This window comes from Mustela putorius, unplaced genomic scaffold (assembly GCF_011764305.1).
Source record: "Mustela putorius furo isolate JIRA1106 unplaced genomic scaffold, ASM1176430v1.1 tig00000585_pilon_pilon_pilon, whole genome shotgun sequence".
NCBI lineage: Eukaryota > Metazoa > Chordata > Mammalia > Carnivora > Mustelidae > Mustela > Mustela putorius.
The window spans coordinates 1,332,442-1,349,658 of NW_025421424.1; the positions used below are offsets into that span (position 1 = coordinate 1,332,442).

General features: G+C 34.6%; 1 protein-coding gene across 1 annotated transcript; it reads right to left on the reverse strand.

Moving 5' to 3' along the window:
• Positions 1-1,369: 1,369 nt before the first annotated feature.
• Positions 1,370-15,490, reverse strand: LOC101690651 (olfactory receptor 1052-like). Its single transcript, XM_004779664.2, has 2 exons — positions 15,478-15,490; positions 1,370-2,331 (listed from the first exon to the last, which is right to left on the reverse strand). The coding sequence occupies exons 1-2, from the start codon at positions 15,488-15,490 to the stop codon at positions 1,370-1,372; spliced, it is 975 nt and encodes a 324-aa protein (XP_004779721.2).
• Between the last annotated feature and the right edge of the window lie 1,727 nt (positions 15,491-17,217).

The window sequence follows — 17,217 nt, forward strand, 5'->3', positions numbered from 1 at the left end:
ACAACGTTGATGAACCTCAAAAACACTTTGCAAAGGGAAAGAAGCCAGACAGAGAAGACTACACATTGTCCAAGAAAATTGGCAAATCTGTAGAGACCTAGGAGTAGGGATGGAGATTGACTAAAAGTGAGATTACCTGAAAGGAGCTGTCACTTTGGGGTGGTGGGAACTTCCTAAAGTTGGATTTTGTTGATGGTTACACACTGTACGTTTACTAAAAAACATTTAATTGCATACCTAAAAGAAGTGAATTTATGATATAAAATCATCTCTCAATGAAGCTGTTAAAAATGTTTTAGAAATTTAGGTTATAGGTGTTCTTTCTGATATTTTATCCTGAACTTTCTTCTTCCTCAATTTTCAAATTAAATTTGAGTGTGTGTTTGCGTTAAAAAAAAAAAAAACATTAGATAGTGTCAAGAGTTAAGTGTTTAAAGTTCAAACACTCCCTTAGCAGCATGAATTTTTCTATACAAGGAGAAGTACAGAAGTAGTGCTTATTAAAGTCCTTAAAATCATTATCCACCAGGGAAATGCAAACCAAAATTGCATTGATATAGTACTTCACACATACTAGGATGGGTGTGCCAAAAAGAACATATAATAATAATGTGTTGGTGAGGAGGTAGACAAATTAGAATCCTCATATACTGCTCACTTTAGTAAGGTAAAATGGTGCACTGTTCTGAAAACAACTTGGCTCTTCTTCAGAATGGTAAATCATTTGATCCAGCCATTCCACTCATAGGTATAAATTCCATAACGATAAAAATATATGTTCACTTAAAAGTGGTACATAAATGTTTATAGCAATATTACTCATAATAGTCAAAATGTGGAAACAAAAAAAATGTGTATTAAGTGATGAATGAATAAGTAAAATGTGCATATCCATAAAATGGAAATCATTCAGCAATAAGAATAGATGAAATACCAATACATACTACAAAATGGATGGGATTTGAAAACACCCCAAGTGAAAAAAGCCAGATACACAAGGCATACACTATATGATTTTATTTATATGAAACATGTAGAATAGGGATATCCATAGACACAGAGAGCAGATTAGTAGTTTTCTAGTGCTACTAAAATGGGCAAATACATGGGGGTGATTTTTTTTTTTAAATATGTGGGTACTGGATTTTTTTTTTTTTGGAGCAGTGATGGATTATGAAAATGTTCTCATATCATATTGGAGAACACAGGGAATTTTAGATCACAATGTGTGAAATGCTTGGTACAGGTGTAGCTTGTTGTCCTGGTGGAATGGAGCATTACAGTTGTCAGAAGATCCTATATAGACACCACTGGGCTAAAAGGCCCATGTTTTTATTATGTAAGGAATTTTTCAGAATGAAAACTTCATCTAATTGTTGATCTCATTAGAGAGTCCACATTCCCTAGTTAACTTCCTCAGGGCACTCTTGACCTCTTTGTTTCTCAGGCTGTATATGATGGGGTTCAACATAGGGGTTATAACACAGAAGAACACAGAAATAAGGATATCCATGTCCAGGTTGTAGCCTATGTTGGTTCTGTCATAATTGAAATTGGCCGCTCCAAAGAAGACCACAACCACGGTAAGGTGGGATGCACAGGTAGAGAAGGCCTTGCTCCTACCCTGAGCAGAGGGAATCCTAAGAATGGCAGAGATGATGAATATGTAGGACACTCCAGTAAACAGGCAGGGACTCAGGCCAATGGTGGCACTGGCCACATGGAGCACAGATTCATTCAGAGAGGTGTCTGAGCAGGAGAGCTTCAGGAGCAGTGGAATGTCACAGAGAAAGTGGCTGATTTGGTTGGGTCCACAGAGTGTGAGTGTGGCTGCCAGTACTGTGTGTGTCACAGAATTCACCAGCCCACACAGCCAGGACCCAGTCACCAAAAAAACACAGACCTTCACACTCATGAGGACTGGATATTGAAGAGGGTGGCAAATGGCTACATAGCGGTCATATGCCATAGCAGCCAATAAGACACCCTCAGTGCCAGCACATGTCACGAGGAAGAAAATCTGGGAAAGGCAGCCCTCATATGAAATGGTCTTCTTCTCCCGGAAGAAGTTCACCAGCATGACTGGAATGGTGGTGGATGTATAGCAGATGTCTAAGAAACTCAGGTTGCTGAGGAAATAATACATTGGAGTGTGGAGAGCAAGACTGATTCTAGTGGCTGTTATTATGAGCATGTTCCCTGCAACTGTTGTCAGGTAAACGATCAAGAAAACCAGGAAAAACAAACCCTGTAGTTTGGGGTGGTTGGAAAATCCCAAGAAGATGAATTCCGTCACGTCTGTTTGATTGTTCATTTCAAATGGTGTCAGAGCTACAAAACAATGAGGTTTGTAGGAAAGTCTTCAGAGAAATCACAACTTCTCATTCAACAAATCCAGCCGGTTCAGGCCTTGGGACTGCCCATGGATTTATATCACTGTTGGTGGGTGAAAATAAATGGTCAAACCAACATTAAAATGTTGGTCAAATCCAGCAATAAGCCATTAACCTCTTCATTAGAGCAAACTCATGTAGCTTGATCTCATTGTCTTAGTAATATCTGCGATTGTTGCCCTTTCTGGTAAGCATCTCATTTTTCTTTCATTTTTTTCCCCAAGAAATAACATTCCATTGCAAAATTCTTTTAAATGTAGAAAGACAGGGGAACCTGGAATGGCTTAGTCATTAAGCACCTGCCCCCAAGGGTCCTGGAATTGAGCTCTGCATTGTGCTCCTTGCTCAGTGGGAAGCCTGTTTCTCCCTCTCTCTCTGGCTGCTGCTCCCCATGCTCGTGCTCTCTCTCTGTGTCAAATAAATAAATAAAATCTTTAAAAAAAATAAATGTATAAAGACATAAGTAAAAATCCAGTCACCTGTAGAATCAAAGCCAGTGGTACCTTTTGGTATTCACAATCATAGTAGTGGTTTTTTGTTTTTTGTTTATTTTTTGCAGTTATGTAAATCTTGATCTCTATTTGTTGCTTTAAAATATTAAGAGCACTTGTTATGATAAGCCCTGGATGATGTATGGAATTTTTGAACCACTATGAAAGTGATAACACTATGTTAATGATACTGGAATTAAAATAAAATATTAGAAGCAAAATTTCCAAAATTAGAAAGGAAGAAGTAAACTATCTCTATTCACAGATGACATGATCCTATGTATACAGAAAATACCCAAGAATCCACAAGAACATTATTAGAGCTCATAAACAAAGTCAGCAAAGTTGCACACACAAATATCAGTTATGTTTCCATATATTAACAATAAACAATCCAAAAAGGAAGTTAGGAAATCCATTTCATTTACAGTAATATCTAGAAGAATTAGGTGCTTACAGTAAAATTAGGTGCTTACAGTAAATCTTACTGAGGAAGTGAAAGGTCTATATACTAAAAACTATAAAACATTGCTGAAAGAAATTAAAGAAGACAACTAAATAAAAAAGCACCTATATTAATGGATGAAAGGACTTAATATTGGTAAGATGTTAGTACTATCCAAACTAATGTATAGGTTCAATGCCATCCATATCAAAATTTTAGTATCCTTTTCCCACAAAAATGGAAAAATCAGTCTTCAAATTCATATTCAGGCAAGGAGCCCTGAATAGAACACCAGGATACAAACACCTGTACAAACACATACAGACACCTGTACAAACACATACAAACCAAAAACCTTCCTTTTATGAAAAAGGAAGAATGACTCACATTTCCTGACTCCAAAACTTACTACAATTCTACAGTAATTAAAACAGTATGGTATTTGCATAAGGATGGACATACAAACCAATGAAATAGAATGGAAAGCCCAGAAATAAATTCTCACATAAATTCTTACACATATAAAATGATAATCTCACATGTTCAACTTTTGTTGAAAATGACCATTCAATGAGGGAAAAGACAGTCTTTTCAACAAATGGTTCTGAGAAAAGTGGATATCCACATACAAAAGAATAAAGTGCACAAAATTAACTCAAGATGGATCAAAGACCTAAACTTAAGAGCAAAAACTATAAAATTCTCAGGAGAAAACATTGAAGAAAATCTTTATGCTATTAGTTTTGGCAACTATTTTATGGATATGACACCAAAAATACAGGCAACGAAAGAAAAAATATAGATAAATTGTACTTCATCAAGATTAAGAAAGTGTCATCAAAATACACTAGCAAGAAAGCAAACAAACAACCTATAAAACAGAAAATAGTTGCAAATCATATATCTTATAAGGGACTCATATCCAGAATATATAAAAAAAACTCCTAGAATTTAACAATAATCAAAAAAGAACTCAATTCAAAAATAATCAAAGGACTTTAATAGACATTTCTCCAAAGATAATATACAAATGGCCAATAAGAACATGAAGAGATGCTTAATATCATTAGTCTTAGAGAAATGCAAATCAAAAGCATGAGCTACCACATTTCACCTATCAGGATAATTATAATGAAGAAAATGGAAAACAAAATATGTTAATGAGGATATAAAGAATTTGGAACCCTTCAGGAATTGTTGACAGGAATGTAAAATGGCACATCTACTATGGGAAACAGTTGCCAGTTCCTCAAAAAGTTAAACATAGAACTACCATATGACCCAGAAATTCTATTCCTTGGTACATATCCAAAAGAATTGAAAGCAGGGACTTGAACAGGTGTTTGTATCCTGGTGTTCATAGCATTATTATTCACAATAGCCAAAAACAACTTAAGTATTCATTGAAGAATGTTAGGATAACATTTTGTGATATATGCTTATAATGGGCTGTTATTCAGCCATAAAAAAGAACAAAGTTGGGGCACCTGTGTGGTTCAGTGGGTTAAGCCTCTGCCTTCAGCTCAGGTCATGAGCCCGGGGTCCTGGAAATAAGCCCCGCATCAGGCTCTCTGCTCAGCAGGGAGCCTGCTTCCCCCTCTCTCTCTCTGCCTGCCTCTCTGCCTACTTGTGATCTCTGTCTGTCAAATAAATAAATAAAATCTTAAATAAAATTTAAGATCTTAAATTTAAAATCTTAAATAAAATCTTAAATAAAATTTAATCTGTCAAATAAATAAATAAAATCTTAAATAAAATTTTATTTATTTATTTGACAGAGATCACAAGTAGGCAGAGAGGCAGGCAGAGAGAGAGGGGGAAGCAGGCTCCCCGCTGAGCAGAGAGCCTGATGCGGGGCTTGATCCCAGGACTCCGGGATCATGGCCTGAGCCGAAGGCAGAGACCCTAACCCACTGAGCCACCCAGGCGCCCCAATAAATAAAATCTTTAAAAAAAAAATAAAGGAACAAAATTTTGATATATACTACAACATGAATGGATCTTGAAAATATTATGCTGACATTATGCTAAGCCAGACACAGAAAGGCAAATATATGATTTCACTTATATTATGTGCCAAGATTTAACCTCAATCAAACATTGCATGTTTCCTGAAAAAATAATTAATACAATTACTAGCTTTCTGTTAAGTTATCCATTCTGATAGGTTCACAGCCGTTCAAGTATGATTTCTGTACCTTTTTCAATCTTGGATGTGAGGCATCTTGAGCCAGATATCCTACTTTCACTTATTAGATGTAGATGGTGGCTAAGTCAGCTGGACTCCTCTGTTTCCCAGTTTGATGACTGCATTCTCAAGAAGTAGCATGACATGATATAAGCAATGTGCCCTGTATATAATAGATGTTCAATCAACTGTAGTTATCATGGCTATTATTTGTAATCCATACAAAAATATTTTAATATATTTTCTTTGACTCTGCTTTCAAAATTGTATAAATATGATCACTTTGCAATATAGTCACTACTGATAACCCAGTCCAAGCCACCAATTTCTCTTGCATCAACAACTACAGCAGACTTCCACTTCCTTCCCCTCCCCGTTCCCATTTAATTCGTCTCCGACACAGCAGCAGCAGCCAGAGTGAATTTTTATAATCTAAGCTAAATTATGCCACTCCTAAACTCAAAACCTTCCAAAGTTTTTCCATTTCACTTATTTGAAATCTAAAGATCACACCTTGGCCTACGAAATCTATGGGATGTGGCCTCTGACTGCCATTCTGATATTACTTCCCACTGTTCTTCCCTTTTGCTCACTTAGCTTGAGCTACACAGAGCTGCTTTCTGTTTTTAACAACACCAAACACCTTCCCATTTCGAGGGCTTGTACTTGCTATTTCCTTTGCCAGAAACATTTTCCCTCCAGATATTTGCTTGTTCTATCTCCTATTTTCACTGAAGTTTTTCCTGAACTGTTACAGTCTCGGGGATACTATTTCTAACAATTCTATTTAAAATAGAAGTCACATCACTTTTTATCCCCTTACTTTGCTTTACCTCTTTTTGTGGTACTTATGCTACACTTGGCATGAAATTATTGATATATTCACTTCTGTTTGTAGTATAAGTTCTATGAGGCCAGAGGCTCAGTTTTGGTCATTTTCTATCCCTAATACCTAAGAGAGAGCCTAGCATACAGCTTATGCTCAATAAATATTTGTTGAATGAATAAATATATCTATGTTTTAGGTGACTATGGAATTTATTATATTTCCTGTGAGAAAATCTATCTAATTCTTTTCCATTTTGCCTACTTATGCTTAATTATTGTTCCATATATCTCTCTCCTGACCTGTGAATATCAACCCATCATGCCAATCAATCTACTTTAATCTTTAGAGTACAAAACTTTACACATTGGGAATAATTAACATCTTACTCTATATTGGCTTTTTTTTTTTTTTACAATTTTATTTATTTATTTGACAGACAGAGATCACAAGCAGGCAGAGAGGCAGATAGAAAGAGAGGAAGGGAAGCAGGCTCCCTGCTGAGCAGAGATTCCCAATGCAGGTCTCAATCCCATGACCCTGGGATCATGACCTGAGCCGAAGGCAGAGGCGTTAACCCACTGAGCCACCCAGGCACCCCTCTATATTGGCTTTTATATAATAAATTATCCTCATTAGTAAGAAAGCAAACATAAAACCTAGCTTATTTTTATTTTTCTCATATAAGTTATCAATTACAGCAAAAGCTATCTTATTAGAACCCCAATTGATATGTTACTTGATTAACTTTTAAGTGTGCCCCAAATTTGTCTCTCCAAATTACTGAAGAGACAGAAGGATTTACCAAATTATTTAATCAGCAACCTTGATCTCTTAACCTGAAGGGCAGCCTCCCTACAAACATGTTCAATCACATTAAACTGGAAATCATATTCTCAGATGCTGTCTTGTTGAAAGCAGTGATCTCTCTAAACCCTAAAATATCTCTAGCCCTCTCTACCTTAAAATCCTGCACTGGCCAACATTCTCTATCAAATGAAGTTCAAATTATTTTACATGGGTTCAGAAAGAAATCCAGATTTGCCAAGTTTTGAAATGTACCATTTTGGGGGCTTTCTTTTTTTATGTAAAAATATTTTATTTTGGTAAATTTTCTAGCAACATGATTATGTGAATAGATTTCTAAGGCTACCGCCCAAGGCTGTAGAAAAAGGCTTTTGTAAACCACAGCTTTGAAGCTTGTTCCAAATGCAGTAATGATGGAGATAGCATACTACACTGGTCAAGTTGTGAGCTCTAGAGTTAGATTTCTTAGGATCAAAACTCACTTTTGTCATCCTTTAGTTATGAGATTTTGGGCAAGTTACTTAGTCTCTGCTTAATATTTTCATGACTAAAATAAGGATTGAAATAAAAGGGCTCATGTCTGAAATAGAATAATAAAAAATTCAAAATATAAGTGGGCAAATATAGCATCTAAAAAATAATTTTAAAAGACTCTAACCATTTAGAAAAAAATAATAGCATGCATTAGAGAGCTTATAACATAGATAGAAATGAAATATATAACAGTAACAACACAAAGGTTGGATGAGAACATGATAAAATTTTGTATTTTTCTTGCAACATATATTGTCATAAAATATTAATTCAAGGTAGACTATATTAAGTAAATAATGTATAATAAAATACATAGACTAAGCACTAAAAACTAATACAAAGTATATCCAAAAACTGACAGATGAAATGAAATAAAACAAAAATAAAAATTCAATCCAAAAGAAGGCACCAGGGGGTAGATGGGACAAATGGAAAACAAATAGTAAAATATTAGACTTAATTCAACCATATTAGTAATACCAGGAAATAGAAATAAACTAAATATTCCAATAAAAAGAGATTGTTAGACTGGATTTAAAAATAAACCAACCTTACCCCTTTTCAAGAACTGTACTTTACATGTAAGATCTTGGATATGTTAAATAAAAGGATGGGAACAAATACAGAATTTAAAAGAAAACATCAAATAAGTTGATGTGTATGCTTTAAGATAGATTGCCAAAAGTAAAAAGGAATGTTTATAATAATAAAAGGGTCCATTTATCAAGAAGAGAGAAACAATCTGAGGGTTTTGGAGGGGCAGAGGGTGGAAAGTTGGGTGAGCCTGGGAAGTTGGGTGAACCTGATGGAGGGCACGTATTGCATGGAGCTCTGGATGTGGTGCATAAACAATGAATTCTGGTACACTGAAAATAAATTTAAAAAATAAAAAATAATTAAAAAGTTAAGAAAATATAACAATTATAAAAGCATCTAATAACAAGGGCATGTGGGTGGCTCTTTCATTAAGCATCTGCCTTTGACTCAGGTCATGATCTCAGGGTCCTGGGATCAAGCTCCGCATTGGGCTCCCTGCTCAACAGAAAGCCTGCTTCTCCCTCTCCCACGTCCCCTGCTTATGCTCCCTCTCTGGCTGTGACTCTCTCTCTCAAATAAATAATAAAATCTTTTTTTTTTAAAGCATCTAATAACATAACCAAAATATTGACAACAGAGTTGGGCAAGTTCACAGTCACAATTGAAGATTTTAATACTCTTCTCTCATTACAAATGATAGAATAAGTAAACAAAAAATTCAGTAATATAAAATGTATTATGATAATAGCATAATCCTGACACCAAAATGTGATATGGTCCTTATAAGAAAATTACAAGCTAATATCTTTCACAAATATAGACACAAAAATTCTGAACAAAATATTATCAAATCACATCCGGTAGTAACTTAAAAAGGATAATGCACCATTAACAATTATGGTTTATCCCAGGAATATAGCTTGTTTTCCAGTTAAAAATCATTGGCATCCTCATACAAATAGAATAAAGGAGAAAAACTGAACATCTCCACGTTCACATTTGACAAAATGCATTTGAAAAAGTCGTCACCCATTTGTAATAAAAAAATCAAACAAACTGGCAACAAATTAGGACTTCTGCAATCTGGTTAAGTATCTACAAAAACCTTACACATACTGTCATACTTGGTTGTGACATATTCTGCGTAATATGTAAAACAAAACAAGGATGTTTACTCTTATCTGTACTTGAAATTATACTTGAGGTTCTAACCAGAGCAATAAGGGAAAAACAGTAAGACAAAACTATTCGAAAGAAAGATGTCAGCCTGTTTTAATTTACAGATGTCATAATTTTGTCTGTATGAAATTAAAAGGAATTAACAAAATAATATTTAAAAATCAGAGGAAGCAAGGTCAGTATACAAAGATCAATTGCATTTCTATAACCAACAAACACTGGAAATGTAATTTAAAATAATATCATTTACAATAACTTTAATTATCAAAAAGTATATAGGAATAAATTTGACAGAAGATTTACAGGATTTCTCTATTGTAAAGTACAAAATACTGCTGAGAGAAATTATAGACAAAAATTATCTTCCAGCCTAAATGCAATCCCAATAAAAACTTCAGTAATTTTTTTGAGAAAACTCCAAGCAGAGTCTAAAATTTATATGGAAAGTTAAAGGATCTAGAATAATCAGGAGAACAAAAATAAAGTTGGAGAACTTATACTTCCATATTTCAAGAGTTAGTATAACTTTTAAGAGATTAAAATAGTATGGCATTATTGCAAGAAAAAACAAATATATCAATAGAACAGAACAGAGAGTTTAGAAATGGACCGACAAGATTAATTGATTTTCAGCTACTAAAGCCATTCAATACAGTAAAGAAATATTTTTTAGAAAAGGAACTGGAGCAACTATATGTTGCCACTATGTACATATATATATACACACACATATACATATATCAGACATACATATTTGAATATGTGCGTAAAAAATAAAGAATTTTGACTCCCAAGTTAAAGGAAAAATTGATAATCCTACTTCATGAGAATTAAGAATTTTGCTCTTCAAAAAACACTATTAAAGATAAATAGCAGTCTAGAGACAGGGAAAATATTTATCTCACAAAAGCATCATATTCAAAATATATTTTAAATAATTATAAGTCAATAACAGAAACACCAAAGACAAATGAACAAACCAATTGAAAAATGGAGACATGAACAAATACTTTACAAAACAAGACAATTAAATGGCCAGTAAATTAGGAAAAGATACGTCAACATTAGGTAAATGTAAATTAAAACAAAATGAAATAGGTTAAAGAGGATATTCTTTCCTGTTCCTGATTTTAGGGAGAAAGCATTGAGTATTTTACCATTAAATATGATGTTAGGTATAGATTTTTTTCAGAGATGTCTTTAACAGTTATGGAAGTTGTCAGCTATTCTTTAATGAAAGTTTTATCATGAATGGATATTAAATTCTCTTGAATGATTTTTCTACATCTATTGAGATGTATTTTCTTACGGTCCTACTTCCAGGATTCCAATTATATGTATACTTGGTGTTGTACAATAGTGCTCAGATATTCTGGAGTTTTTGTTTTTTGTTTTTTTACTCTTATTTCTCTTTGAGTTTTGGCTTGGGTAATTTCTTTGACATACTGTCAAGCTCCCTGATTTTTTTTTCAGCCGATGAGCCCATAGGAAGCATCCTTTATCTCTGTCAGTGTTTTTTCCCGTCTTGCATTTCCATTTGATCTTTTATTATTCTTTCCATCTGTCTGCTGAAATTACTTGTCTAATCTTGCACATTGTCCATCTTTTCCATTGAATCTTCTAGTCTATTAATGACAGTAATTTAAAATTCCTTCTCTGATAACTTTTTACATCTCTGTCATATTTGAGTCTAGTTCTGATGTTTGCTTTGTCTTTTTAGACTGTGTTTCTCTTACCTTTTTGTATACCTCATAATTTTTATTTTGAAACCGGAAATGTATAGAAGATTAGAGACTGAAGTAAATTTGTGTGTGTATGTGGGGGGTCGGTGCTTGGAGATGAGCATATCTTTCCTCCTGCTAAGTCTTTACTGTAGGAGTTTGAATTAATGAAGTGAGGAGCTGGGCTGAATTGGGTTTGTCATTTCTATGGTCACCTGTGCACCACAGGTTTCAAATGATATCTTGAGCTTACAACTAGGCAAGTTTGCCAGAATTTCTATTTTTCTCGATTTTATTCCCTGCTTGGTTTTGGATTTTTCTTTTATACTGCTAGCCCTAGAGATAATCTGTTTAATGAATATTTTCCATCTGTACTCAACAGTTAGTTTTATTTATTATTTGTTAGTGGGCTGGTGGGGAATAGGAAAGAAGTGTTGCCTAATGTTCTGGTCAACCATTAGTCTTGAGTTCTGTGAACCTGCGTCTTGGGGTATGGCCTTGCCTCTTCCCCAGCTGCCAGTGCTGGGCCTAACATATATTCCTTCTCTTCCCTGAGGGAGAGATGTTTTGTCTCTGTCCCTTCCCCAGCTGCAATGTTTTTCCACAGTGTCCCAAGGTGACAGGTATTTTCTGTTGCCTTTGCCCTTCAGATTACAGTTTTATTTCTGTAAGAAAAATGTAGTAAATGGGAAGAAGTTTTGGGAACAACTGTTACTTCTCCCACCGTCCTCTCCCAGATAGTCTCTTTATTTTTGAAATTTTCTGTTGAATGTTTCCTGGTCTTCACTGTGAGTATGTGGTGGAGTTCGTGGAGGAAAAGAATGATGGTGAAAACCTTCTTGTCTATGTTTGCCTATGGCCCCCAGGGTCTTCTCATTCTCATACTAGCCCACTCTTAGTGTTTAACAGTTCATTAAATTCACAAAGAAACTGAATCTTATCAGTTTATATGGTATCTGATGACTTCTGTTCTAGGTTAAATAAAAAATTCTTGTATCCTGTTTTCTCTGTCAGAGGCTGTATCTCCCCAGTTTTCTGTTTACTATTTGCCCTGAAACCTCAATTCCCTAATAGGTTCAAGAAAAGTCATTTGTTTGCATTATGTCCAGCTTTACAGTTATTGTTATAATACTGGAAACCAGACTTCTTCTAGCTCTCTAAATCTCAAAGTTGAAACTGGAAGTCTATACAGCCACTTTTTAAAATAATTTGGAAGTTTTTAATAAAGTCAAACATACAATTATTCTATGAACCAGAAATTCCATCCCTAGGTATATAGCCAAGAAAAGTGAGTGTATATGATCACAAAATGATTTACATGATAATGTTCCAAGCCAATTTTTTTAGTAATAATACAAGCTGTAAATGGTTTGCCTATCAACAGGAGAATGGATGTAAAAGTGTGGTATATTTATGCAATGGAATAGCACACAGTTATTTAAAATACTGATACATGTATAAATACTGATGAATCTAAAACACTTTTCTTTAATGAAGGAAGACAGACATAAAAAATTTGTACTGTATTTTCTTAAAAGAAGTTCAAAAATGGGTAAAACTTATCTATGGTAATAAAGTGAACATATTCATTACACACATATTGTGAACATATAATTACTAAAACATAATAATTACTTCTGGATGACATTGTTGGGAAAGGCGCATTAAGGAATTTTCTAAAGTGAGGGAAATGTTCTATATTTTTATTTGGATAGTGATTCCATGAGTTCATATTTACATAAAAATTCATCAACCTGTACACTTAAATTGGAAGAGAGAGAAAAAGTACAGAGGGAAAAAAAAGAGCAAAAACACACTCAAGGGACTGCACAAGAAAACTATTGCTCAAAACCATTGACAGGGGAAAAGGAGAGGGCTACAATACTGTCATTTTTCTATAAACAGAAGTTTATGTCATAGCCAGGTTCGCCCCTGCGGAGCTGGGTGGTGCTCTGGTGCAGGAGTAGAGCTGAGCCCCAGCAGTGGGCAGCCTGAGGATCCCCAGGGTCACACAGGGAGAACTGATTCTGCTGCTTAGAGTGCATTTAGAAGAGGTTATACAGCCTCTCTGCAGGCAAAGGACACTGTGGGCGCCATTGAGCTATACCAGCCACCAATATAGGAACAAACACACCAGTGAGGGCTACAACTCCCCTACAACAACTCTCAATTTGTTTCCTACAGTTAAATCTCTTACAGTTTGTCTCCCTCTCTGTTTTTTAAAATCTTATTTTATTTTCCTTCCCTTCCCTTATGTTCATCAGTTTTGTTTCTTAAATCCCCAAAATGAGTGAAATCATATGGTATAACATTTTAATTTTTAATTTTCTTCTTTTCTTTCTCTTTTCTTTCTTTCTTTTTTCTAACAAGCATCTCATAACAAGAAGACTAAAAGACACCTAGGATCTAGCTTCCTTTATGTATTTTATGTTACCTTATTTTATTTTTAATTTTTTCGATTTTTATTATTTATTTATTTAATTCTTTTTCCTTTTTTTCCCTCTGAAAAAAAAGCATGCGGAAAGACTGTGTCAGACCTGTCCTCAGCAAACTTAACAAACAAACAAGTAAAAAAACAAAACTGAGCAGCCCTCCAACAGAGATCTCAAAAAATATCTTCTCTTCCCTTATGGGGTAGCAGGGAGTCTAGATATCTGGACTGTTTGGAAGCCAGGCTTTGGTGTGAGAATGGGCAAGAATGACTGCAGAGTATCCACAATGGCCCATAAATCACATTCTAGGTGAGGGTAGACTGGAAACAGGCAGCACCTGGAGGGTAACGGCCTGTGTTTTAGAAAATTTTGAGCTTTGAGAAACTCGTTAAATATCTATAGATCTAGAAGAAATATATATATATATATATATATATATATATATATATATATACCCATTCACAGTATCTTCTATGTCATTTCAATGGAGTCATATAATTGTGAAACCCACCTCTAGAGTCCTTTATAAATAATGTGCCTTTAGTTAAAACACCTTTGTTCAATCCAAGAAAGTAGTCTGAGAACTAAGACCAGATCAAAATAAAATGGTCTGTAGCTGAAGCTGTGGGATTTTGAAGGTTGGAGAAGATCCATGGAGCAATAGTACACAGAGAAGGAGCTTGTTCTGAAGCTCCTTTGAATATGATGGGTGGTGATGCCATGGTGAGGGCACTGAGTTAGTTTAGGTGGGCAGGGATCATTAATTAAAACCTGAAATAAATGAGGCACAGCAAGTATGGGGAGGGAAGATAGTGGATTAAGATAATGTTGAGTGTTAGGTACCTGTGAGATATCCACATGGAAATGCCCAATAGGCAGCTGGAAAAAAAGATTTATCTTTTTTTTTTTTTTTTTAATCTTTTTTCAGGAGACAGGGTAGACCTGTCTAGAAATGAATTTGAGAGCAATGGTATTGAAGGTGGCTGTTGAATTCATAGGCATACATGAAATCAACCAAAGAGAATACATGGGTGAGAAGTCTAAGGTGGGGCTCTCGTAATCCCCACAGTTCATAGGAAGTATGGTGGACAATGTGTCCAAGAAGGAGGTTTGCCTATATTCATCACCCTCTATAGGTTAGCTGTGGGCATCACTTCACAGTAAAGCAAGATTAGGGTTGGCTTCATCATCTGTATGTCCTCTTAGAAAACCTTTATGTGATACTTGTGTATTATTCTTTATTTTTCTTTATCAACAGCATAGATAGATTTCACTTCATTAAAATTCAGTGATACGCACTTTCTCTCAGCTCACAATATTGAAAATGTAGAGGTAAAATACTTTTTTACAGGTAAATACTTAGGTTTATTAACAGAAAGAAATGAAATCCTTCACTGAAGGTGGTCCCACAAAGAGAAATTGATGTATGACCTATGTATAACAAAACTGTAAAAGTGAATTCGAAATGTTTAAGGATTTTAAAAAATATGGTCCTTGACATTGGGGAGGGTATGTGCTTTGGTGAGTACTGTGAAGTGTGTAAACCTGGCGATTCACAGACCTGTACCCCTGGGGATAAAAATAAATGTTTATAAAAAATAAAAAATTTAAAAAAATTTAATAAAAAAATATGGTCCTTGAGGTTGTATACACTGCTTATTTTAGTTGTTTTAAACCACGATTTGAAGTCCATTCCTGAGGAACATATTGATGGAGCATTATATACACACACACATGCGTGCACACATGTAGGAGAATCAGAACCATACTAAATTCTTTTTTTTATCTGACTACTTTAATATTTTTGTGAGCCCAGAAGATGTAGTGAGGAATGACATGTGTTTTGTTTTTTATATTCTTTATGCTTATGCTGTTTTGTATATAGTAACAATGCTGTATCAGCACCATCATCATCAAAACTCACCGTTAATAAGCATCCCTGATACACTACAGTTTATGTGATACTCTGAAACACTTGCCTTTTGGAATTTACACAGTACTGCATGTGAATAGGCAATCTCAGTCTCAACCCCTCTGCTTTATGAGAATGACCTTTCTCTCCATTTTTAAGTGAGGCTGTGTTTTGTCAGAAAAAGAGGTTAGAGGGTAAACCTTTACAGGCTGGCTCTATTCACAAAAATGTCTAGCTTGAAAGAAATCTTGTTGAATGTAGTTTAAAAGAGGTATGTTTTTCTTTAAAGATTAAAATAAGTTCAGTATAACCCACCTAAACAAAAAATAAAACAAAGCTCTGATAGGGTAACTAAGTGATGGGCATTAAGGAGGGCACTGATGTGATGAGCACTGCGTATTATATGCAAATGATGCATAACTGAATTCTACAACTGAAACTAATGGTTGGATTTAAATAAAATTTAAAAACTAAAAGATAAATATAACTCAATGAGTTACTTTGGAAAGAAGGAACATTTTATACATAACTGAATTCAACCAGAATCTTTCAAACCAAATAGTGAGAAGAGACACACAAAGTAATAATAACTAGCACTTACAGAATGTTTTGCTGACTAATCTTAGGGGTTTATTTCCTTCAAGGAAACAAAATAAGTATAATATAAACCAGGATAGTTGGTGTGATTGTGAAAACCTTAGAACACACAAGGAAAACATCTATTCATATTTCTAGTGATGCAAAGAAATGATTAAAATTGAAATATAATTTTCATGTTGCCAAGTAAATTGCTTATCTACTTAGAACATAATCACACAGATACACACACACAATGATTAGTAAGAGTAGTCAAGATAATTCTTCTAAAAGAACATCCAGAATATTTGAGGTGTTTGTGGCAAAGTTAATTTATTGCTATAAGAGATAAGCTATTTTTGCTTTGCCCAGATTTCTGTTTGTACCCTTCCCCATCATATGGGCATGTAAGACCAGATAAAATATTCAGAGGTCATTAAATAGGCAATGCTTCTCAAAATTTAATGTGCATGTACATCATATGTATTTACCTCAGGCAAATTGGATGGAAATCCCTTTTATCTCAAACTATGATGAAAATGAAAAGATGACCCTGTTCTTACCTACTCCACTTTGGAAAACTTCCTACCAATTTTGTGATTATCTAGTCAAGGCCACCTCAAAGTGGGACACTGTGTTTTCTTGTCCTCTTGTACACACCATTAACACCATCACTATAACTCCCACTTAATGCTAGTTGAACATGTCCTATAAGCCAGGTACTTTTCATGATTGCTCCATGAATTCTCAAACAACTTGAAAGTGTAAGTACTATTATTAGCTCTGTTTGCAGTGAGAGAACAGAAGCTCAAATCTTCAAAAGATCATCCTCATAGTCTGTTTTGACCTCCCCATACTGCTCTATGAATGATGTGGAATTTGGTTACAATTCCCTTTGGTTGCTTCACTTCAAGTATTTCTTGGTAATCCACTTGGCCAAATTGCCAAATTCATATTGAATTGTAATCCTCTCACCCTTGTGCTTAATTGGTCTGGTAACTATTCTTCCTTTATCTTATTTAGACTTGCGACTTTTTGTTTTAGTAACTGTATTTCTACTACATATGCAAGAATTTTAAAATACATAGAGAATAATGAGACCCTATCATGGGAGATATTAAAGCAGTCTAGATTGCTACATGCCTTGCAGAGAATTGATTCAGGTTTCAAATGTAG